This window comes from Phyllostomus hastatus, unplaced genomic scaffold (genome assembly GCF_019186645.2).
Source record: "Phyllostomus hastatus isolate PE091 unplaced genomic scaffold, TTU_PhHast_1.1 phas_scaffold_78, whole genome shotgun sequence".
In the NCBI taxonomy this organism is placed as follows: Eukaryota; Metazoa; Chordata; class Mammalia; order Chiroptera; family Phyllostomidae; genus Phyllostomus; species Phyllostomus hastatus.
Window position 1 is genome coordinate 6,253,813 of NW_025334041.1, and position 25,577 is coordinate 6,279,389.

At 50.1% G+C, this 25,577-nt stretch overlaps 1 protein-coding gene across 2 annotated transcripts in view; it reads right to left on the reverse strand.

Moving 5' to 3' along the window:
* ANLN (anillin actin binding protein) overlaps positions 1 to 23,701 on the reverse strand; it is a 47,446-nt gene extending 23,745 nt beyond the window's left edge. The window contains exons 1-10 of one of the 2 annotated variants that reach the window (XM_045828577.1): positions 23,304 to 23,701; positions 17,489 to 17,636; positions 15,711 to 16,040; positions 12,174 to 12,553; positions 10,835 to 11,057; positions 8,957 to 9,138; positions 8,283 to 8,390; positions 5,325 to 5,487; positions 2,142 to 2,252; positions 986 to 1,227 (exon numbers count right to left, since the gene is read on the reverse strand). In XM_045828577.1, the coding sequence (XP_045684533.1) occupies positions 986 to 1,227; positions 2,142 to 2,252; positions 5,325 to 5,487; positions 8,283 to 8,390; positions 8,957 to 9,138; positions 10,835 to 11,057; positions 12,174 to 12,553; positions 15,711 to 16,040; positions 17,489 to 17,636; positions 23,304 to 23,321 (1,905 nt within the window). In that variant the 5' untranslated portion in view covers positions 23,322 to 23,701. The remainder of the gene's footprint in view (positions 1 to 985; positions 1,228 to 2,141; positions 2,253 to 5,324; positions 5,488 to 8,282; positions 8,391 to 8,956; positions 9,139 to 10,834; positions 11,058 to 12,173; positions 12,554 to 15,710; positions 16,041 to 17,488; positions 17,637 to 23,303) is intronic. The other variant, XM_045828578.1, reaches the window with a different exon arrangement.
* Positions 23,702 to 25,577: the final 1,876 nt, after the last annotated feature.

Below are 25,577 nucleotides of genomic sequence, written 5' to 3' on the forward strand. Positions count from 1 at the left end.
AGATGACACTGATTCTAAGTGATAATTCTGAGGAACTGAATGAATTCTCTATTATTAGGAAATAAAAATCCAACAAGTTAAGCGATTCATCGTAAAAACAAGGCAAACTAAAGTAAGTCCCTAAAAAGTAAGTAAATAAAAATGGAAAGACAGCTAAAAACTACACTCATAACCCTCCTTAAAAATATTTCTAATTGGCCCTGGCCAAGGACCTCAGTTGGTTGGAGTGTTGTCCCAGTATGCCAAGGTTGCAGGTTCAAGCCCCGGTCAGGGCACATACAAGGGGTAACAATGAATGCATATATATATATATACGTATATACATACGTATATGTGTATATATATATATATATACACACACACACACACATATATACATATACGTATGTATATACGTATATATGTGTATATATATATATATATATATATATATATATGGAACAACAAATTGGTGTTTCTCTCTCTCTCTCCCTAAAAATCAATAAATAAAAAAACTAAAAATATTTCTAACTGAACCAATTTGCAAACAAAGCTGCAGCTACTCAACGTAGAGTGATAGCTAATAACATAGTTCGTTCTCCATAAGTGTTGGTTATCTGTGTGGTGCTAAACACCAATGCGCTGAGGCGTCTGAATGCCCACATCAACCCCACGGCACGGACACTACTCTGACCCTCACAAACAGCTGAGCGAGCTGTGGTGGGGAGGTGATTACGATCTGACCAGTAAACATCAGGAAATGGCAGAGCCAGGACTTGGGCCCAAATGTCAGGCTTTTGAAGCCTCGGTAGTTTGGATTTCATCTAAGGTCCACAGAAAACCACCGAAGAGTTTTAAGGTCTCTTTTAAGAGACTGAACATCGGGTTTGCAAAATCCCCCCGGCTACAGGGTGCTAACTCCCCAGGCCCCCATGAAACCAAAAGGAGACCCCACTCCCACGGGCTCCTTTCCGCCCCGGCCCGTTTGCACCCAGCCCGTGCTCACCTCGGGGCTCCCCACACCGACCGTCTGCACCAGGGGAGCCAGCAGGGACATGGAGGAGATGTTCAGCGCGTCCTCCTGGTCTTCGCTGCCCTCGGCCGCCGCTCCGTCCCCCTCCTCCTGGCTCTTCGCCACGTCCAGTTCGCCCTCCTCCAAGAGGACATCACCGAAGATGTCATTGATCACCTTTGAACTATTGATATCGTCATCGTCGTCCACGCTCATCTCAATTTCACGTACCACTTCTGAAAAGATTCCGGTAAGCGAGCAATGTGATTCAGACCTTTAAAATTTCATGGGGTAGCCGAGAACATGTAATATTCATATGCTGACTAAATAAACAGGGGAAAAGCCCTAATGAAAAGCACTCCCAAACAAAAAATAATAATGAGATTTACAAATATATGAAACCAAAATAATTTCCAAATTTCTGGTGACATTTTCTACGCAACAAAAATGCAACCAGCAGAAGCTGATTCGATGCTTTAAGTGTCAGAAAGACTATTAAGAACTCAGGCCCTGGCTGGCGTAGCTCAGTGGATTGAGCTCGGCTGCGAACCAAAGCATCGCAGGTTCGATTCCCAGTCAGGGCACCTGCCTGGGTTGCAGGCCACGGCCCCCAGCAACCGCACATTGATGTTTCTCTCTCTCTTTCTCCCTCTCTTCCCTCTCTAAAAATAAATAAATAAAAATCTTAAAAAAAAAAAAAGAACTAGATTATTAAAAAAAAAAAAAAAAAAAGAACTCAGGATAGCAGCCAAAAGCTCCAGACTCACAAAAATCCTCCTTTCACATAACGGTTTCTGCTGTTAGAGCTGCCCTGAGACAGCAGTCCCCAGTGGGAAAGGACTAACGTCACCTGGGGCCCCTGACCCGCTCGCAGCACAGGTGGGGCACAGAGGGGGGCACGCGCCCCGCCCCTGACAGGCGTGAGCTGGCCTCGCTCACACTGTCGCTCACACTGTCGCGAGGGCTGTGGCCTAACGGTGACCATTAGCAGTGCTCGGCCTTTGTGGGAGCTGGAGCACGTCTGGGTTTAAAAGAAACCACCAGCCGTTCAGAAACACAGAACGCTGTGTAGCTGATCAAGTGCTTCTACCAACACACTGTTTCTTATGACATGCTCAGTGTTAACAAGAAATAGAGAACAACAGCCAACCTTTCTGCTGCGCGGCCTTTGGGTCTGACGCTACTTTTAAAGACTTCTCCTCCTCTAAAAACAAGGTGATTTTCAAAGGGCTAGACTTCGTCATTGCACACTCAGTGAAACCTAGAAGAGGTTTAGGAAACACCACATTAATATATACAAGAACCCAGACTGTTTCGGTTACAGACTCTCATGCATCTTTCTTTCTGATTATAAAACCACATTTCTCACCTGGAGACGGATGGAGAGCACCCCAAACACCCGTCCCATCTCTCTCCCGCCGGGGGACAGGGACGCCAGCGTCAGCAGGTCACTGTCTGCTCCTCCGGTCCTCCCACCCACACGTGCGTGTGTGTGTGTGTGTGTGTGTGTGTGCGCACGCGTGTGCATGTGTGGATCCTTCCATCGTATCGGAAGGCGATCACACTCACATGCTGTTCCGCGCTGTTTCTCACTTTTTAAAAACGTGCCAGCAAACACTCGGAAAAACGAGCAACAGCGGGAAAGCGCCTGTATGCGTGGAAAGCCCACGCACCGCGAGCAGTGTTCTCACTGTGGAGACCAGAAGCCCCTCCCCTCAGACCGGGAACAAGCCGAGGCCACGCCTCTCACCACGTCTGCTCAGCAGAGCTCTGCAAGTCCTCGTCACAGCAGGAAGCAACAAACAAACAAATAAATAAATAATGAAAAGGATTCAAGTTTGAAGAGAAAAAGTAAGATGATCCCTGTGCACAGATGACATGGCCTTGTACATAGAAAGCGATAGAGGTTCCAGAAAAACCTGTTAGAACTAATAGACAAATTCAGCAAAGATGCAGGACACAAAATCAACACAAAATCAGCACAAAAAGCAGCTGCATTTCTACACACCAACAGTGAACAATCTGAAAAGGAAATGAAGAAAACACTTCCATTTACATCAGTGACAGACATGCACACGAACTCTACAAGCACGGATGAGAGACACGACCGATAGAAAGATATCCCACCACGTTCACGCACTGGAAACAATGTTGCCGCGTCCCATGTCCACGCACAGAAGACTCAGCATCGTTAAGATGTCAGCACTACCTGAGCCATCCACAGAGTCAATGTAATTCCTATCAAAATCCCGAGGGTATTTCTGGAGGAATGGAAAAATCCATCCTAAAATTCATACGAAACTTCAAGGGACCCTGAATATCCAAAATAATTCTGAAAAAGAACAAAGTTAAAAGACTAGTATTTCCTGATTTTAAAACATATTATAGAACAAAACTAATTAAAACAGTACAGTACTAGCATAAAGCAAGGGCCAAACACCAATGGGGCAGGATAGAGAGCCCAGAGATAAAACCTCGCATATACGGTCAAATGACCTTTGACAAGGCTTCCAAGGTGTTTCAAGGGGAAAATTTTCTTCAACAAGTGATATTAGAAAAACTGAATATCCACATGCAAAAGAATGAAGTTGGGTGCTTCTCTGACACCTTATACAAAAACTAACTCTAAATGGATTAAAGAACTAAATGCAAAACTTCTAGAAAACTATAAAACTTCTAGGAAGAAACAGAAAAAAGCCTTCATGGCAATGGACTTGGCAATGGTTTCTTGGGCGTGGCACCAGAAGCCCAGGCATCAAAAGCGAAAACAGACAACCGGCACCACGTCCAATTCAAACCTCCCATGCGTCAAAGGGCACAGTCCGCAGAACGGAAAAGGCACCCTGTTGAATGAGAAAAAATATCTGTGAACTGTAGAAACGTGTAACGCTCCTACAACTCCACAACAACAATTTCCAATAACCAACCAGATTAAAAAAAATACGGGCAAAGGGCTTGAAGAGACGTTTCTCCAAAGACACTATAACAAACAGCCCACAAGTATTGAAAAGATGCTCGACGTGACTAATCATAAGAGAAACGCAAATCGAAATCACAAACGATGGAGCGCCTCACACCGTCAGGATGGCTACCACCAAAAAACCAGGAAAGCACAGGCGCTGGCCGGCGCGGGGAGAAGCCGCCACCCCTGGGCGCTGCTGGAGAGACGATAAAGCGAACGGTGGGACGCTGTGGGAATCAGTATGAGGGCTGCTCAAAACACCCCGCACCGAGCGGCTCCACAGCGCAGCACTGCCACCCCCGGGCAAGTCCGGAGGAGGAACGGAGAACAGGGTCTCGGGCGCGTATCTGCGCCCCGTGCTCACGGCAGCGCTGTTCACGACGGCCCAGCGCGGCGGCAGCGGCGGCCCACAGGGGCCCACGCCAGGCAGCGGACAGCCAGATGCGGCACGTGCCCACAGCCGACTGTGGTCCCGCCGTGGGAGGAAGGACGCTCTGTCACGGGCCACGGCACAGAGGAACCTCCAGGACACTCTGCCCCACTGAATGAGCTCGTCTCAGAACGACAAACACCACTTGTAGGGGGTCTCCAAAGTAGTTCGAGTCGCAGAAACCGAGGGCAGAGTGGTGGCTCCCAGGGGTTGAGACGGGGTCACGGGGGGTTTGTTGCTTAATGTCTAGAGGTCCTGTTTTGCCCCACGAGAACATTCTGGAGATCTGCTCCTCCACAGTGTGACTATTCTTACCACCAATGAACTGTGCACTTAAAAACTGTTAGATGGTTAAGTTTTAGTAACATGTTTTTACCCCGGTCTAAAAATTAAAGGATATGTCTCTAAGGGTCAATGATGTATTAAACGTCATTACATACAGAGCTACCTTAATCTTTTAGGCAGCCACATAGTACTTGATTACATGGATTTAGCATAAAATTTACTTAGAGTCTCCCACTGAGGGGCATCCGGGGCGTTTCAATCTCATCACAATGAACAAGCAGTGCTACGTACGGTTCCTCTCTCCGTACACGGTGCCTCTTCGCACCCGAGTTCAAAGAATTCGCCCTACACACACGTGCAGAGGAGCTCCATCAAAGATCATGCGCCCCTTACAATTCAGTAGATATCACCACGTTTTTCTCCAAAAAGAAGTCATAGTCACTTACACTCTCCTCGTCAAGAGAATGAGTACTTACACTGGAAAGGGAATTAGGAAGAAGCACGTCGCGCAGCCAGAGAGAAAAAGTGGGTGGGAAGGAGGAATCGCATCCGCCCTCTGACACCCCGGCAGCACCCCGACCTCCCATCCAAGCCCCGAAGCTCCGCGACCGCGACCGACGGCGGCGCGCTCAGTGAAACCAGGAGGAGACACCGACCTGCAGGCTCTGCACGGGGAGGTCCTCCTGGCATCCGGGGCTCTGCCCCCCTCTCCGTCTCTGTCCTGGTGTCTGGTCGCCTGTCCCCTCCTGCTGCTGGGAGTGACGGGGTATTTGGAACAACCTGAGGCTTCTGGAGGGGAGTGTTCTGACAGTGAATTTCCTGCAAAAAGCAAATGAAGAGATAAATGTTATTTCTCAAAACGGGAGATGTTTGTCTTTTTACGAGTTACTAAATGAAACAGACCAGGGTCACCGGCCTACGTACGCTCCATCGGAACAGAACAGGCCGCGCGTGGGGAAGGGCCCTCGGCGCTGGCTCCCACGCCCGGTCATTCCCAGCTCGGAGAACCGCGGGGCCCGGAGGCAAGGGCTCAGCTTTAGACAAGCCCGGCTGGGTAACCTCTCCCTGCAACCTCTCACTTTCTACGAGGTCCTTCCCATCAACGCCAAAACAGACTGGAGTCTCCTCAGGGCAACAAAACAAGCATAAACCAGTCATCACATCCTCACCTGCTGCCAGCCACCACCTACTCCCCACCCCACCCCCTGGGAACCAAACCCACACTGCCTCCCCGCCCCGCCCAGCCGGCCCCCCACCCGCTCCCCATGCTCCGGCCTCACCTCCCTCAGACCGCTCTTGCCGAGTCACAACAAGCTCCTTATTTCACACCAGGGGTCCCGGTCCCGCCCGCACTGGACAGGCAACCCTGACCATACCGACTGCCCCTTCCTTCTGAAAGGCTCTCTCTTCCCTGCACTGCAGTACCGCGACACTCGACTGTCTGTCCCTGCCACCTCCCTGGCTGCTCCCTCTGTGGGTGGGTAACACAGAGGAGCTTTAAGCGAGGGGAGACCCTTGAGCCCCCTGTTCCTGTTCGAGTGCGTACGTGCGTCCATCTGGGGCGGAAGCCCACAGGTTTGGCAGGAATTATTTGGCATGAAGTGGCCTAACCACCAGACCGTGATATACTGGCAACCAAATGAAGGCGGGGCTTCCAACAGAAGAGCGACCAGCAATGTCAGATGCTGCTAGCAGGTCAAGTTCAACACCCGAACACCGACCACTGAAGATCACTGGCGCATGTGATAAAGGAAGGGGTCCGTGGGCGGACAGTGGAGGGACGTCAGGGGAGAAAAAGCACCAAGCAGCGTCTGCTCTGCTGGGAGAGTGTGCGTGAACAGGAGGCAGAGCGAGACAGGAGGACGGGCGGGCAGTCAAGACAGCTGGTCCGGTTTCAAGAGGACAGACGGCAGCCTGCAGTTTGCTGGCGTGAAAGCAGAGCACATTGAACCCTCCCCTCAGACACAAACGCGCTGAGCTCCTGCCGGGAGCCAGGCCGGCACAGAGACGGACACGGCTCGTGGAGACAGCGGCGCACGGCAGAGGCAACAATCACAGGGAGGTAAATATTCCAGGTGAGGAGAATACAGAGTGATGTGGCGGGAAAAAAGGGGGGGGGTTCCTTGGGAAAAGGGCCGAGTGAGGATGCCCAGAGCAGATTCAACTCTGACCTATTCACGGGAAGCAGGAGCTGGCCACGGAGACACTCACGCAGAGAGAGCAGCGAGGCAGAGGCGAGGAGATCGGACAAGATGGGCCCGTGTGAGAAACCGCACACGGCCTGCGTGACCAGACGGACGCACACGGGAGGAGGTGGGTTCTGAATGACCCTGGGGGCCAAGCCAAGCACCCTGACAGCTTTCTGGTGAGAGCTATGGGAAGCCCTCCAGGATGTTAAGCAAGTGACTACATGAATACTTGTCTCTTAAAAATACTTCTCTGGCAGCCGTGGAGAGATGCACTAGAGAGAAGTAGCCCGGCTAGACACAGGGCGTCACACACACACAAAGCGATGTCCGTGATTAAGGTGACGGCACGGGAAAACCCCCAGGACAAGGCAGCCTGGTGACAGATTTAGAAAACGTGCCACTGCATCTGTGTGTGTTTGTGTGTGCGCGTGTGCACACAAGCTTGTGCGTGCTAGCGGCCAGGAGGCGGGAAGACACAGTGTCAGAGGAAGGAGTCAAGGGGGAACCTCCGGACTGTTTTCAATGACGGGGCACAGGGGAAGCCCCGATGGGAGACGGACGCCGCGTGGGGACGAGACAGCGGTGAGAGCAGAGGCCCGACCAGCCAGCCAGCCTGGAGCTCCGGAGACAGGTGTGCGCAAAGTTGGGCATCACGAGCCTCCTGTGCTGGGCTGCAGCCGGGTGAGGGTGGGGAAGAGATGTCCCCAGGCAAGCGAGAAGAAAGCGTAGCTGAGATTAGAACTCTGGGGAACCTCATTTGGTAAGCAAGAGAACTGACAAAAAAAATCAGGTAGGTATTACTCAGAGCATTCTGGTCCCATTTATTGTTCTTTTTCTCGTGGTGCCCACTTTATATATAACTCTTATTTCTAGCTTAAAAGTGCATCCTAGTACAGGACTTTATTATACGCAGTGAGCACGCAGATGAAACAGAACACAGCTTACATTCACAAGCTGGGATCTGCTGAAGGCTGGTGCACGTCTTTGGAGGAAATGGGTGGGAGGGAGCACAGAAGCAAAGAGCAACCTGGGAGGCATCTGGTCACGGGGAGGATTGCAGGCCATCTCAAGAAGCGTGTTTGGGGAGAAGTACCCGATCATTAAGGAGAGAAGCAGGTTCTGAGAAATGCTGTAGAACCAGCGCCTACGTAGGATGCCGAAAGGAATCAGAGGTGAATGAAATGATGAGAATAATGGCTTTAAACCCGAATGTACATAGGCCACCAGGAGTCTGGTAAAGAGTTCCACTGAGTCACAAAAGAAGAGGGGGGCTGGCACGGACACGCAAGCAGCTCAGGGAGGGACAGTGGCAAAGCCAACCGGACAGGAAAGCACCTGCAGAGCTGTGTGCCACGCAGCACCACCACCACAAGATCCCAGCACCGCTCTGGTGCTGAGCTCACTCTTCTTTCTCATTTGTGTTACCTGTTTGGTTTCCAGTGGTTTGCTCCCTGAGTTCTCGCCTTTTTCTGCACTCCATAAATTGCCCTTTTCAAATCGGCCACGAAGACATGCTAGTTCTTTCTCCCGTTCCTGAAACCATCAAAAGCTCTATTTTACAGAAGAGCTGATTGCATGTTTAAGAATAATATCCAAACTCTACTAACTTTGCTTGTCTTCAATGTTAAGATTAAAAAAAACCACCCTGGGGTGGTGGTGGGACCAGTATAAAAAAAAAAAAATCACCCTGGCTGGTGTGGCTCAGTGGACTGAGCACCAGCCTGTGAATCAAAGGGTCGTCGGTTCAAATCCCAGTCAGGGCACATGCCTGGGTTACTGGCCAAGTCAGGTTCCCAGTAGGGGGCATGTGAGAGGCAACCACACATTGATGTTTCTCTCCGTCTTTCTCCCCCACTTCCCCTCTGTCTGAAATAAGTGAATAAATTTTTTTTATTATTTTTTAAAAAAAGATAAAAAATCACAATATGCACAGAATACAGGACAATAATATTTCTAATTTGAAACACACGATACAGAGACCCAAGACACTGTTCACCTCGGTCAGAAGGACTGCTGTGAGAATGCACAACGTGGTCTGCACAGACCAGACCCTCTGCCGAGACCACGCAGTGGGTGACGTCAGAGGCAGTGAGCCGTACCTGCCTGAGCCGCTGAGCCACATGGGTCGTGGGGGAGGATGTGTTTTGCTTTAGCAGCCTCTCCTGGATGGCCTTTGTGTTTGGCGTGACCACGGGGGCCCGGTGGGGTGTGTGGCGGGCTGGACTCTCTCCGCTGCGCTCTCGGCAGCGCTCTCCGAAGCGCTCCAGGAAAGGCTTGACTCCTGCCCCAACGACAGAAAACACACGTCTTTGGAGGCGACTCAGAACCAGTGACCGTGAGGGTGTCTCTGGCAAAGGCTCCAAAACCCAGGACAGCTCCAGAATGCTTTGAATCTATCTACTAGGAATATTCATTCAGAAAGTAAACAATACAAAAATGGCTTAAAGGTTTTTTTTTAATTTTTACCATACTATTTCATTCCATGCCCTAAAATTTAATTACAGGACTTAGTTCTTAAAAAAAAAAAAAAGTTATTTTTAAGGTGGAATGAAAGGACTGTGGGTGTTAGAAAACCCTTAAACACAATGATCAATCAGAACCCAAACAAGTGGAAACTGACTGTGTAGGCATCAATAACATACCTTAACTACCAGGTGTCCTGGCCACGATAACCCGACTACTTGCATGTCTACAGCCCACCTTGTTTTATCTTGCGTTTAAGAACCCTGACGTAACACCCCAGGAGCTAAGCCGGCGTGGGGCGCAGCGGAGCAGAGCCACGAGACGGGCTCTCCTGTCGGGAGGGTCCAAGCAGCTTTGCCTGCGTCAGAAACCGGCAGCCTGTCCCCTGTGGAGGGCCAGCAGTGAGCATCTGGGCTTTGCAGAACGTGCAGCCACCGCCACGACTCGGCTCCGCTCTGAGGCAGGAGAGCAGTCAGTGGTAAAGGGCCTGGTGTGTCCCAGTAAAACCGGGTTTGCAAGAACAGGTGAAGGGCAGTTGGAATGACAGCCACAGTGTGAAGACTTCAGAGGTCCCTGGAGTCCATTAACAATACAAAGAAATGTAAATTAAACATCTTCCAGGCCCTGAACAACAAAAAGGATGCTTCTTATCTAGGCATTCCTTGCTGTGCCCTAAATCTGTAGAAACCTGGAAGTAACTAATCCTTCTCCGTGTTGGGATTTTGCTGTTGTTTCCAATCTCCTTTTGGCTCATCCAGAAACTGAAGGCTGGCTTCCATTCAGCCCATAACCAGTGGATTCCCCACCCCCACCTCTCTGTCCGCTTCCCTTTCAGGATGGACTATGGGTTCTGGAGAAAAGAGTTTTCAGGAAGTTAAAATTTGGAAGCAATTCCGATGAGAAAGAACAGAGTGCGGAGTAATTGCTGTCCCCACGCTTTGAGTCCCGTGCTTCTCACCAGCACCGTGCTGGCGCACGCACTGGGGGTGAGTGTCCACGCCACAAACAAGGTAACTCTGTATGTGCTCATGTGCACACCCTCACACACAGCACACACCACAGTACAACTGGGGGTGCGGTCACTGGCGTGCACATTCACCCCCCTTGCTTTTGGGGCGCCTTCACAGTGATGATGAGAAGCGCTGCCCCCCACACCTAGTGGCGAGAATTTCTCCATGCTGCCCGTACAACACCACGTCCAGCTGCACGTGTGCTGTCCAGCACCAAAAAGTGCAGAAGAAAGTACCTAGCACAGTCATTCTGAGAGAAAAGCGTGTTTGAGCTATTGCGATGTGCCAGGTGAAACACTCTGGCCAGTGTCTGGGTGAGTCTGTGCTGGTGCATGTCTAGTCTCTCAACTAAAGCTGCCGCCCCTGAGGACGTCTCCTCTGACACAGCCGACACCCGCTCTGGCCAACCAACACTGTGCCATTCACAACCGACGCCTACAATGCTGAGAACAGAAACCCTGAAAACAATCAGCAGGAACTTCAGATTTTTAAAAAATGCATAACCTGGTGTTGTAGATTTGTCTTTCAGCGGAGGCTGCAGACGACCTTCTCTGCTTAATGCTTCCTCGGGCGGAACCGTCGGGGGCACAGCGGACCCCCCCACCGGCCTCAACGCCTCGGTGTCCAGGGGCCGGGCCGGAGCTTTCTGACGCCGCTCGGGACTTTGGACCTCGAGACTTCTGGCACCAGGGATGGGCGCGGCAGACTTCACAGGGGAGGGGGCTTTCTGAAACGCAGTAATACTGGGGTAGACAACAACTCACACTATCTAAACACAGCCCCGTAACAAAACCACCCAAATCCTCTGTGCTCCGCGGCCTTCACGTAAACTCCTGAAAAAACGGTCTTGCTATCCGATAGAGCAAACCCACAAGAAACATTTGGGGGGAAAAAAAAACCAACTGGGAAAACACTACAATTCAGAGCATAATTAAGAAAACACTGTAATTCAGAGTATTCAGTTCAGTCTGCATAATATACTGATGGCTAATTTAGCATGAGGAACAGAGTCACTCACTGTTTTAAAAACCAATTTCTTTCATAGTATCACACTAGTACGTTCATAAACTGTAACTGTGTCAGACCACATTATATATTTTTTGTGTTTTCACTAAGTCAGGATTATTTTAACAAAACGTGTCACAGTCACACTCGGAGCTCCGTGCACGCTCTCTCACGTCACCGTCCCCAGAGCCCTTTCCTGGTTTGCAGGACGAAGTGACGTGTCGGGAGCCACACGGCTAACCCTGAGGCAGGGCTGGGGCCGCGCCCATGGCTGACCCCAAACCCAGCCCCACAGGGAAAGACGATGCTCAGGAGCACACCTTCATTTTTTTGGTTTCTTATGATTTTTTAAAAAACTGTGCATGCGCAGGGGAACCTTTCGAAAGGACGCAGACAGTGAAAGTACCGTACCCACCAATGACAACTGCCGTCTGGTAACCACACCTGCTAGTTTCCAGAAATATCTCCTCCTGCCTCCCACTTATGCATACGCACAAAGCATCCTAATGCAGAAAGTGATTCTCAGTGTTCTCCCTGAGGACAAAGAAGAGGCTCCACGGGTTCATATCACAGACCGTGGAATGGCACTGGTTGTTAACCGCCCTCTTATCCGGGGACTGGGTACCAAATTGATGACTTCCACTTTCTAAGAGACCAGCAATCTAAAACTACACATAAACACTGTGGGTATGTTACAAAAACACATACCTGCACATAAATATACATTAGCACTCATAACAAAAGGAAAGGTTTTCTGTACTTAAAATTGTATTTACAGAACAAAAAACGAAAGAAGGGAAAAAAAGAAAAAGAAACAGACGAAGACGTATTTCCTTACCGCAGAGCTGGAAACTGCGACCTTGATCAAAGGCGCACCCTCGGCTCTCGAGGTCGGGCCTCTATTCCAGGAGGCATGGCCATCCCTTGGGGAGCAGCATGTAGCTTCCTGCTTAACACTGCTGCTATTGAGCCCAGCAGATGCTCCGCTGGCAGAGGAAGCGGTGGGTAAACAAGTGGTGCCAGGCTGTCCCTGGGCGCTGCTCTGCTTTGCAGATGAGTGACTGACATCATCTTCCCAGGAGCAAATGGCCGCAGCAAGGTTGGCCAGACGGCCCCTTCTCCCGATCGGAGTCGCCGAGGCTTCCGACGGTCTGGGCGGGGAGGCCGCCTTGTCCTCTGCGGGCACGGCTGCGGTGAGCGGGCTTTCGGGGACATCACCTGCGAACGTTTGCAGGGAAATAATGAACACCCGTGGGCAAGAGGTGCCTGCATGTGGGGACACCAGGACCACTGGGTGAGCATTTTTAAATGAGGTGAAGAGGTCCAAGAACTAGTCAAAAGCTCTCATGCACGCAGGTACCACCTGCTGAAGTTTGACCATAAATCAGATGATACTCCAAATCAAAAAGAAAAATGAAACTTCGTTACACGTATTTTTTCTCCAATCCTTTGGTGGATTTTGAATGCTGTAAGATAGCACACACTCGGGTTATATTTTTAGAATGTGTGGGGCTGTGATGCTGCGCAACTTAAGATCACGTGGTCCCCAGGAACTCTTGGTTGTAAGGATGAGTTGGACCACAGTGCTGTCCACAGAGCTTCCTGTGATGCTGGCCACGTCCTCTCTGGCTGTCCAGTACAGTGACCAGCAGCCACACGTGGCCAGTGAGCACTCAAAATGCGGCCAGGGCAATGGAGAAGCTTGATGTCATTTCATTTTAATTAATTCAAGTCTTAAAAGGTACATAGGGCCAGTGGCTATGGTACTGGGTAGCACAGGGTTAGACTAGAAAGGTTTTCCGGTTTATCTTCATTTGGAGATAAATCTCAAATAAGGAACACTTACACTGCGAAGGATTGGGGTCTGCAAGCATAAACACTGTATGTACTGATAGGGAAGTCAAAGGTCACGACACTTCCTCTTCCACAAACTCAGACCACAGAAGGGCATCCCTCCTACAGTCCAAGGATCACACCTCCCCCTGGAGCTGCAATTCCGCCCCTCCCAAACTCCTCAGGGATCTTGCTCCAAACAACCCCTCCTCCTCCGTCCACACAGTGTCCTCTGCACGTGAGTATGCGCCTGTCCCTCTCATGTTAAAACTGGACACGAACCTCGTCTCATCAATGTGCACCCCTCTCAGCTACTGCCCCTCTTCGCCTGCACAACATTCGCTCGCCACTCAGCTCACCGCACCTGCCCGGGAGTTGCGTTTGCTTTTGTCACCAGATGCCAGGACGCACTCTGCAGGCCTTGCACTTACTTCCTGTGTGACGTGCCCTCCACTCGCCGAGTCTCTGTGGCCTCTTTCCTGGTCTCCTCCTAACTGCCCACAGTTAGTTAGTAACACGCCTGACGTTCACAGCACAACACACACATCCCTCCGTGCCGTGGCCTCTCCCCCCTTCCCCTCGTCCTCCATCCCGCCATCAAGTCCCACAGGTTCCTTCCCCTAACCCTCCCACACCAGCCTCTCCTTTTCGCCTCCGCAGGCCCTCGTCACCACACATCTGGACTGTGACACGAGCCTCCCAGCTGGTCTTCCCACGTCCCATCTCTGCATGAGTCAACCCTCCCCCACTCTGCAGCCCGGAGAGCTTTCTGAAGCACCTGGCGCCCTGAACTCCCCCTGCACCTCCCCATCACCTCCTGGCTAACCCCCGAAGGCTCTGCACCCTGCCGCTTGCCTCAAGTGCAGCTCCTCTTTCTCTCCCACGTGCACTGCACACCAGAACACCAACTTTATACACTCTATGTTCACGGTATCTGTGCTTCTTACACGTTCTGCTGCTTCTGCCCCAGAAAATCTCCGCCGTCTGAAGCCAGCAGTGCCTCAAAGGCCGGCTGGGTCACCCCTGACTCCTGCAGAAAATCTCCCCTGAGCCCACGCTCCCTCGATCCCTGTGCGCGCACCGCTACCATCTCCTCGGAGCAAGCGCCGTCCTCAGCGGACGCTGTTTTGGGAGTGGGCTCTGCCCTTCTAGTCTCTGTCCGAACACAACCCTTCAAATACAGTGCATTTCGGTGTAAGTCCTCAACCATTTAACTGGCTTATACCTACTACAGTCCTGTTTGGCATTAGAATAAAAAAAAATTTTTAAATGCCCAGCACTTCACACAGTGTTTGCTCTTGAGATTATCATCATTGCCAGAAAGGATAATCTCAAATGCCTTGCTGTCCAAGGTCTCCAAATTCCTATGAAAAGAACTGATATTTACGGAAGACTGCCACGCAGTCCACCCATTTCTTCAGATCACTTGGCCTCGACTCTGGCTGTGCATCAGAATTAGCCGCAGCTTTAAAGAAAAAAAAAGACAAAGCACTCAAAGCACTCTCCAGGGCTCCGCTGCGCTCCCGAGAGACTCCAATCTGACCGCTGACGATGGGCACGCAGGAGCCCGGCCGGGAAAGCCGCGCTGAGCATCCCCTGCTTGGGGAAGGCCCTGCCGCCGCGGAGCTGTCCGCCTGCTCGGTGCTGTCCGCCCGCACAGTGCCCCACAACTCCCTTCGGAGCTGCTCTCACCGGCCCGAGCTCGGAGCCGGGTCGCGGGCCTCGTGCGGAACCTCTTCTGTTCACTAGCCCGCACACGGCCATCTTTGAGGGCACAGGGAGGAGAGTTTTCTAGGGTCTCGGGGTCCGTGATGAGTTCTGCTTTTATCCTGTAAACACTGGTCACGCGGTCAATAGATTGTCTCTTTCCAGGGGCTGCTGGCAAGTTCAGAGCCCTCTCTAGCAAGGAGGGGGAACTTAAGGTGGGTCATGAATACACTAACCTCAGCCTTCGCTTTCTTTTTCCTTCTCTTCACGCTGATTTCCTTATTTACTCATTTTGTGACAATATTTTGTGAGGCATTTTTTGCAACAAGGTAGGAGGTAGATAAACTGACCACAGAAGGAACAGCCCTGCTGCATGGCTGCCCATCCGCCCCCAGGCTCCCCACCCAACCACGGGCCGGGAGGGTGCAGATGGGGTCGCGCCACCTGCTCCCGGCACCTCGGCCGAGGAGTAACCCGCTTTGCAGGCGCTCGGCAGTTTGCTTTTGAGAGCTCCCTCCCTCCCCCATTCAACAGCACTGCACACCAGTCACTCAAGTTCACTCAGCCACCCCACACAGCGGGATGTCTCGCACACAGAGCCGAAGGTCAGCGGGGCTAACGGTGCCAGGAGCACAGGAGCCCCATCATCTGCTGCCCCGAGAGCCGCCGCCTGACAAACACACGATGGCACCCGAACCACTCACAGGAGACGGGTTCCGGGGCACAGACAAAGCAACAGCGTGCACCTCCTTGTGTGAACCGACAAACACAGTCCCAGCATTCCCTGCCCGCGGACCCTCACTGACCCGGACATCAGGGGCCACGCCATCCCTACCGTTTTTCCCCGTCCCGTCCTCCTGCTCAGCCCAGTGGCGCCGCTGGGCTGCCAGTCTCTGCATCCGCGTCTTCACCGAGGAACCCGCCGTCGCCTCCGGTCCCGCGTCCGGCCCTCTTCTCGGGCCGAGCAGAGACGCCTGGGTGGCGGGCGGGGACCCGCTGGCCGGGGCTAGCGCCTGCGGCCGTGCCTGAGGGGACACAGGACTCGGAGAACAAGGTCCGGCAGGAGCTGGCTCAACCGGTTGTTCATTTTCCACGTTAGAAACCTCCACTTCAGTGTTGTCGGAGCAGCGCTTTTTTGATGGTGACGGTTTTGTGCAAGATTTCTCTGGATTAAAAAGGAGTGGAAATTCAAAATCCCATGCTACCTCACAGCACCAACAACCTGCCACAAGTACTTAACAAATTAATAAAACCTCCTGCTCCTCCAAGCCTTTAAAAGATTTTACTTACAAGAAATATGTATAATTCTATCTTCTTTCTGTAACTTAGAAATCTAATATGTGAGATTTCTTTTTAAGAAAACATAATTGACGGTTTAAAAAATCGGAATGAAAAGAAACAAGGAACACTCTGAGGGTGCACATATAACGTGTCACGCGGTTCAGGGCCACGGGGAAGTCCAAGTGCGTCTGCACAGAAATGGCCCAGGGGCGTTACAGGCCCTCCAGCCCAGCCACCTGCTTTTCAGAGAAGTCAAACTGTTAAACTTCTCCAATAAAAAGGAGCTATCTGAATATAAGGCATATTATTCCAACCCAAGAATGAGTTTCACATGTCTCCTGAAAAATCAGCATTTTAAAAAAGGGAGACTGTGAACTTCACAAGTGGCCGTTCCACCGCTGGCCTGACCAAGGGCCCTCATTGCGGCGGCAACCCGGCGAGAGGGCGGGGCCGCCCTTCCCAGCACCCCTCCCACTGAACGCACATCCTGAGATTCCCCAGCCTTCTGCAGCGCGTTTGCTCTCCATTAACCACTCCGATCATTTTGTGGAAGTGTTTCTACTTTAGTGTGCAATACCACCCGGAAATACAGAGTTCTTTGAATTTCAGTTCTTCTGTAAAACAGTAAATGCCTCCATGCAAGCATCAAAAGGCGGGTCCCACCATCGGAACGCACTACCTGACTGGAGGGACCCATGTCACAGGAAGACAGAAGACCCTGGGCGGGGACCTGGCCTCTGTTTTCACGGCCGAGCACCAGGGGTCCCATCGGCAGGCCCGAGGGCTTGGGGCAGACGACCCCGCCCCCACGCCAGCAGGAGGGCTCCCCTGCACCCGCACTGTCTTCCCTGGGTGGGGGTGAGGGGGGTTAATAAGAACAATCTTGGATTGAGAAAAATGAAGTTCAACCGATGATTTTGAAATATTTGTTTAAAAATAATATTTGTGTCGCAGGTTCGATTTCCAGTCGGGGCACATGCCTGGGTTGCAGGCCACGGCCCCCAGCAACCGCACGTTGATGTTTCTCTCTCTCTCTCTTTCTCCCTCCCTTCCCTCTCTAAAATAAATAAAGTCTTAAATAAATAAGTAAATAAATAAATAAAAATAATATTAAAAAAAACAAAAAGCAGGAAACAGAAAACCCCTGCCTCAGCCCTGCAGGGTCTAGGCCCCCCACGAGCAGCCACCCTGCACCGGGAGAGAAGGCCGGCCCTTCCCGCAGGGGCTCTGGCTCGCGTCTCCCCAGGACCTGGACCCTCCCACACGCACGATGCAGGGCCCGGGCTCCCCTCCTTCAGAACAGGCGGAGTCTGCTTTCCCGCACAGTCTTACCTTCCGCCCCAGACGGCTGGTTACTCGCTTCTGCCAGCGGCTGCCGGGCCCGCTTGGCAGGAGCCCCAGACCTGGGCGCTGCCGTGGGCCTCTCTGCCAGTTTCTTCTGGAGGTTCTCTCGCCTGGCACGGGTGCGCTCGAGCAGTTTCTACACGTGTGACATTTAAAACGCAGGTTAGTCAAAGGCGCACAGAACTCCAGGGGCCTTCTAAAATCACCAGTTGCCACGTAGGGTAACAGTTAAATACATTTCAAAAATGGAATCCTACGTAATTTGAGTCAAGATCTGCTAAATGAGCAGCATGCCAATGTCCAAATTACTACAGGTGTGATATGAACATGAAAGGGGGGTAGCTAGCGGCATAAGATTTTAAATGGGCACGGTTTTTTTTCTGTTTCCATGAACAGGCAGAATCTGCTTCCACACCCCTGAACTGGGCTGGCCTCATGATACACTCCGACCAATGAATGTGGCAGAGGGGACACAGTGTTGTGACTTCCAACCCCTGGCCTCCGGAGGTCTTGCAGTTTCCACTCTCCCTCCCTAGGAGCACTGCCCCCACGAAGGAGCGCAGGTGAGCCTGCTGGAGACCCCCCCCGGCTCAGGTGACATCAACCACCAGACACGGGAGTAAGGCCATGTTAGCCCATCCGGTCCCAGATGACCTGCCAGGTCACTGCAGACTCCTGCGTGGCCCCTGGGGAGACCGAGCGGAGCACAGCCCACGTGAGCCTAACACCGTATCTCGAGAACCAGCGTGGTCGGTGCTTTAGGCGCTAAGGGAAGTGGGCAGGATAATGGTCCCACCCGTAGATGTTCAAATCCTAATGCCCTGAACCTACGGATATGCTGCTCAGCTAAAGGAAGTTTGCTGGTGTGATTAAGTAAATAATCGAGATCCGGAGACCAGAGTGAGCCAACATAGTCTGAACAGCCCTTGTCAGGGAAAAGGGAGCGGCAGGAAAGTCCGAGTCAGAGACCCGTGACATCGGAAGCCGAGATCAGAGTGATGTAACTGGTGGCTGTGAGCACAGATGAAGGAGACAGGAGCCCAGAAGTGCAGATGGCCTCTGGATGCTGGAAAAGGCAAGGAAGTAAATTCTCCCCTAGAGCCTCTGGAAGGAGACCTGCCAACATCTTGATTTTAACCCAGTCAAGTCCATCAGACTTCTGACCTACAGAAGAGGTACATGTGATCTTGAGCCACAAAGCCCGAGGTGATTTATTACAACAGCAAAACTAATGCAGCCGCTAAGACCTGGGGTGGCGGTAAACAGCAGGAGATAGCTGACGTATCAGGCCTTTGAAAACACACGGCACATCTTAAGAGAAAAAAAAAAACCTAAACAATCATCATGTTTTCTTTAATTAAATATCAATATAAAAGTTTTACATTGAAATCCTAGCCATTCCACAAAATCATGATTACTCTTTCCTTGCCCTGACCACCGAAGCTCCTGTTTGAAGCAGCAAGTAAAAAAAACCACGACACCTGTAAAGCAATCATTTCCCCCACAGGCCCCCATCTGGGTCTGGGGGCGGGCACGCAGATCACTGGCTGGAGCTCATACACAGCCCTGCAAGCACAGACACAGCACTGAGCCGGCTCGGAAATGAAATTCCATCTGGCCTTTTCACTGCCTTAATTAAAACAGAACATCAGCTTTTAAAAATCCCTCTGAGTGTGTAACAGAAGCATGAGCTCCGCTGGGAGGGAGGCATCTCCCCTCTGGAGGGACCACTTCGAACATCAAGTTCATTCACAGGGACACTAAATCTCCACGCCGTCACTGAAGGGTGATCTGTGAACCACGTGCCTTCCAAAGCACAAAGCCTTTCTTCTCCAAACAGAGCTCCTCCACAATCTCAAAAGTGACAGTTACACAAAGTGTGTCTGGTGACTCCCCACCCCCCCAGAAAACCTGTCACTCCCCAGATAAGACAAGGCTGCAACCAAGGACACGCCCACATTCCACCCCAGTCCTGGCGAGTCAGAGCAGCTTCAGTTACTGTGAGCCGCGGGTCACAGCGAAAGAATGTGGCTTTGCCTTTCAAACTTACACAAGGGTTCTAGTGTCTACTTTGGATCTAAAATCTCAAGATGAAAAATAAAGTAGATAATCAAGAAAAAGTGCCCTAACCTGTAAAATAAAAACAAGTAAGTACCAAATATTATTAATTTAAAAGAAATGATGTATGTATACGAATTCAACAGCTCAATAAATTTAGGTCGCCCTTCCTTATAACGGTGTATCAGGAACTTAATGGTTCTTTTGTTCGTAAGGCACATTCCTTCTTCAAAGAGGAGAGGAATAAAAAAATAAGCACTGCAATAACTAACAGAACCAGGGAATAAGATACTCCACAGGGAGGAATCTAGGGTAACTGAAGTTTACAGCCCCTAACCAACTTCTGCCACACCCACGTTGATCACTTCTGACAAATTTTTCTAGAAGTGTCACTGCTCCCCCTGCCTCCTTAAACAGAGTAGACGCAACAACAGAAATAAACTGGTCATGTCCAATGTGTGCCAGAGGCACCCTCTCCTAGGTCAATACAGAGGTTTCCATTTAATTCTGGAAAATAAGGAAAACGCCGTTCGAAACATTAACGGCATGTTTGTTTATTTTTATCTCAGGAAGTGATGCTTTCCCAAAGCATGTTCACGGCAACCTTTCTCTCTCAGGGTTCCTGCACAGAGAGTTCTGACGGGGCACGCCCAGCCCTGCGTCTCCCTCGGGCTGGTCCTGGACTGGGATGACCCTCACCCGTGAGGTGAGCGGATCTCCACGCTAAGAGGGTGACAGCAAGGTCACGAGCAGTAAGTTTATGGTGGTAAATTCACCTGATGGTGCGACCACCATCATGAATGCTCACGAACGCGTACGTAGGATGTGATATAAAGTACTCTCAGGGTTTGCACACACGGACTCATGTCATTTGCAAAACCTAAAACAAAAAAAAAACTTATTTGGTAGGTTCTGTTTTTCACTACTGTTTTCCAGCTGAAAAACTCCAGGCGCAGGTTCAGCAACAAGCCATAGGCCACAGAGCCAAGAGCAGGCAGGCAGAGTCCAAACCCAGGCTCCAGCGCCCGGCTCCTACACACTCTGCTATAAACTGTCCTTTGACGAAATCCTATCGCTCTTTTTAAGAACTCATTGTCAGAGAACTACTTCCATACCATCAACATGACTTTCTAATGCTAACAGTTCATATCAGATCTTAATAATAAACATCTGCTTAACCTGCCGGGTTGTCCACGAATTAAGGTGAAGTCATTACTTCTGGTTGGTCCGGGAAAAACTTTAGAAAGACATGGCCCCATGGACCTGTCTAGGTCTGATTCAAGCAGGCTGCAAAAGCTCAGGACAAGTAGGGAAATCTGAGCATTGGCAGAAGACTTGCTATGAAGGAACTATTGTTACTCGTGCAGGGGTGATAATGACATGCTGATTTTTTTTTATTAAAGCCCTTCGCATTTTGTGAAAGACACTGGCGATTTTTATGTAGGAAATGATACGACCTCTAGGATTTGCTTTCAGATAACTCAGTGGGAAGGACTAGAGGTGGGGGACACAGTGCTGCTGGGTGGCGAATGCCTGAGCAGTTACACTTTCGTGTGATTTGAAATTTCCTACAATAAAAAACATTGCTAACATGTTCCAGCAGCTACTGCGTGTATGTAGCTATCTGACTGTAAAATAATTTGCACCGAATGGCTCTCTCCTATATTAATTAGTTCAGCAGAGTGTTACAGGACCTGCTTAAGGTTAGGGAAACATCTCCCTGAACAGGGAAGAACAGGCCTACAACCTCCAGGAAGCTCCGCATTCTGGCCAGACACGAGGTCGAGAGGAGAATGCAAGTGAGCTAAGCCCTGTGAGAGGGGATCTTCCCTCTGAAGAAGGGGGGCCCAACAGTGAGCAGGAGGCTAAAGCAGCGTTGGCCAGGCACAAGAGGCAGGGAGAAGGGCGTGCCAGAAAGCCCCAGGGACGGCAGGGAGGGCCAAGGAAAAGAGAGATTAGGAGGGCTGGGGCCTTCTTCAACCACCATTACCCAGAGAATTAAGCCCTGGTTCCTTGATGTCAATGTCTTGAGTTCAAATCTCTCCTAGGCTCGTAGGATGGCATGAGAAAATTGAGAAAATTCTCTCTCAGATAAGTTCCTGTGTGCTATGATTCTGGTAAGAAGCGCTGGTTGAGGAAGTCATTCTAACTGACTTCCAGTGCTTTTCGGACAAGGAACCGTGCCAGTTCATTCCACTCTGCGAAAAATGTTATGAATGCTATAATTAAGCACCTACTGGTTGGAACCAATTCAAATAATTCACTCATTACCAATTAAGGAAAAGATGCCAAAGCTGTTTATTCCAACTGCAACAGACCTAACTGTTCATAATACAAACCTGCATATTAAACAGTACATCTTTCTGAGCCCTCTATAAAATGAGTTTTCTTTCAAATAAAGCTTCTTTCAACTGAGATTTGTACTGCTTCAGGATGACATTTTTATGTAAAATGAAGTACAACTCTCAGCCAACTTTTAAAATGCTTTGTCCCTGTTAGTCGCTTAGAATAAAAACAAATATTCAGAACACACAGGTTAATAGAATAAATCCCATTCTAAGTAACGTAAAAAAAAGACATCCTTCTTAACTACAATGTAAGTGAAAAACAAGGTGCATGACCAACCCAATTCTTTGAGGTTAATACAAAAATGTGTTTTGGATTTTTGTCAGAATTTTTAAAAGGCAAGCAAATGAATGTGTTTTCTCTCAAGATGACTGGGAATTTGAAACAAAAATAAATATTGTGTTTGAAAACAAGTAAACTCTAATTGTTGAAACGTCTAAATATCTTAGACTTACAGAATTGTAGTTACAGTTCAAAAAAAAAAAGAATTACTACTCTCCACAGCATTTAAGCATTTTAATCTAGTGAAGAGACATTATTTTAGGTCTACTAAGCAGTAATTCAAAAAATAACCGTTGGAAACTTGCACAACCACCTTAAGAAAGAGGAAGAACCATAAGTCCTCAACAAGAAGTCAAAACTAGAGAAATAATCGCACAGTAAGGATGAAATTAATCCATATTCAACTTCCAAGTAAACACTGCTGTGAAGTTACCCATAAACACACATAAAAAGGTTTCTTTACTGTGTTTTTTTTTTAATCGTGGTCTACTAACTTTGATTTGTACACTTTGGGCTAGCACTTTTCCTTTCAATTTACATGTCAATTGGACATGAAACCTCATCCTTGCGCAAGGAATTTGAAGGAGCTATTGGCTTCATAGGAACAGATGCGATGGTCTCGGGGACCAGCTTATTGTATCTCTCTGTCACTCCAAGGGCAGCACCCTTAAGTGCACACTCAGCCCCTCTGCGGGTCGCACGAATCCCGCAAACATATTCCATTCCATTTCCATTTCCAGGCGGCGGTTGCACACACAACGGTGAGTCACCCGGGCACCCAACCCCACCCTACAAGTTGTCCCCGCTTTTCTTTCCAGTGGGACCTGTTCCGTCCAACCCCACCCTCACTCTGGGGGGACAGGGCTCCACTCGGGAGAGGCAGTCCAATAATAACCAGGGCTGACCTGAAGCTTTCCCCACCACCTCTGAGGGCAGACTGCAAACTTTGCTCCCAGCCATTCATCAGCATAAAAACCCCGGACTGCTTCCGGCGGCCCCCGCGGCCGCGGCACGCACGCTCTGCGCACGCGCTCTCCGCCGGGTAGGCCCCGAGGAGCGAAAGGAGAGTAGGGGGACCGGAAGGGTCAAGTCCCGCGGCGCCCGCAAGGTTTCTCACCTCCGTAAACGGGTCCATCGCCCCGGGCTTCGCGTGTCGATTGTGAGACGACGGAGAGACGGCGGTTCAAATTCAGAAAAAGAAAAGTGAGTCCCGAGTCAGTGTTTCACTTGGAGAAAACAAGGAGTCCGGGGCTGGGAGACTCTTCCCAACCTGCTCGCCTCTTCCCCGCAGCTTCCAGTGTCGGACTCGGACTCAGGCTGCCGTTCAAATTTGAATTTCAGCGCCGGAGCCGCGCGCAGGCGTGCGGGGCGGGACGGGGCGGGGCGGGGCGCGCCTTTCCCCGCCCCGTCGGCGGGTCACGTGGCCCCGCCAGGCGAGCTGGTTCCCAGTGAGGCGCAGCCAGCCACCTCCTACAGCCCGGGAGCCGGGATCCGGAGGGAGGTTTCCCAGCGCACAAACGGCCTCCGGGCCCGAAGCCCCACCCTCAAAAGGCTCGCACTCCCCCGCCGGGTTTAAACCGATCCCTGGGCCCAGGCTGGGCTGGGGCGTTCCGCATTCCTCCATTCCTAAATGCAGGATTGAGAGCCCTCGGGTTTGAAACTCCCCTGGACCTCTGGCCTCCCGCGGCATTCTCTCCGCCCACCCTTACGTCACTCGGAGGGGGGCTGCGGGCCTGACCTTCTTAAAGGGCAGGGCCAGTGGGGCCCGGACACTTTGGACTAATGGCCGGTAGTAACCCACCTAGGGCGTTCGAGGCCTTTCTTACTGGGAAAAGAAGGCTAACGTGAACAGACTTTGCGTACAGTTTATACCCAAAACTCCTGTTGCGCTTCCTATTTTAAATCCTATCCAATTGCAACAATGGTAGAATGGGAAGAATTCTGAAAAGTGATCTACTTTCATTCATTCTTTTACATCTGGGAAACCTCGAGACATTAGGTAGGGGGTTCAGGAGAAATGAAAATCCCATTCTCAGCTCATGGTCCGCTTCCCACCTCTAGCTCAAGCTATGTCTCATAATTATTCTTTATAGATTACCCAGAATTGTAAAATACGTTACATAGCTACTGTATCAGATTCCTTTCTTCGCAAGTCTGTGTCAGGGCGTGTTTGTAACAGGACAGCTCTTGATTTGTTCGTTTGAAAAGTAACACCTTGTAGATTAGTGACCGCCCAACAGCTGAACAAACCGAATTCCCAGGTAAGATGTTTCGGTACATTTAATAACGTTGGCACCTTAGCAATCAGTAAACATTACAAAAAGTATTTCACCAATATCTCTAATTAGGAGTTTGATTCGGTAAGTTGTAATGGAAAGAATGAAAGAATTCTGAGTGTGGGGTGGGAGGAAACTGTTTGGGGTCTTAGCTGCACCAGGACCCTGTGCCCTCTGCCTTTAGGCACATCATTTAAACCGTTTGGGAGAGTCCTGAACGCCTTTGAAACATTTAAAATTGACCTTCCACCTAGAAGAAAACCCATTCAGTCATAAACTATTTAACATAGGATTTCATTGAGTTTATGGTCTCATGGGTTAAGAACCTCTGATTTAGCCTCTTTGGATTTCAGTTTTCTCATCTGTAAGACAGGAATGATCAACTGCCCTGCTTTCCTCGGAGTAGTTAGGAGGATCAAACGAAAACTTGAGAGAGAGCCAAAATGTGATAACAAAAGTATTCTGTAATAAGTAATAAAGCACTACCCATGGGTTTGGTCTATTGAGTTATTAAATTTAACTCAAAATATGCTACTTATGAACCAAAGAGAAGAGATGCTAGAATTTATTTTCAAGTGCTAGACAGGGAAAGAGTGTGTATATTGGCGGGAGAGAGCGTATGTTTGAAACAACACTGAAAAATGAGTCATTAGGAATTTATGTAGCCTTGTGCCTTTTGGCGTTGGCTTCTGTGCGCCTCAGATTCCTTACACCCAGATTGTAGTCAAGACTAAAAGACAAATAAAGCACGTAGTACAATCTAGCTACTGGGAACACTTAGTTTCTCTTTCTTCACAGTCCCCCTATGTCTATGATGACGACCACAACGATGACAGCAGCCACCACCACAATAGCTACAATTGGTTACACTCCTGCCGTGCCAGAAACTGCTCCATCCTCCGTTCCACTCTTCGGGATGCTGAAACCGTTTCCTAGTGTGCCTCCTTACTTCCGTCCATACCCCTGGGCTGTTCATTCTTCAGTTCATAAGCTAGAATTACTTGTCTCCTTTTAAAAATCATTATATTTCCAGCCTACCAAAAAAATGTAGTGAATAAAATAGATCGTCCTGTACCCAACACCGAGCTTATCAAATGCATAATCTCATAACTGAA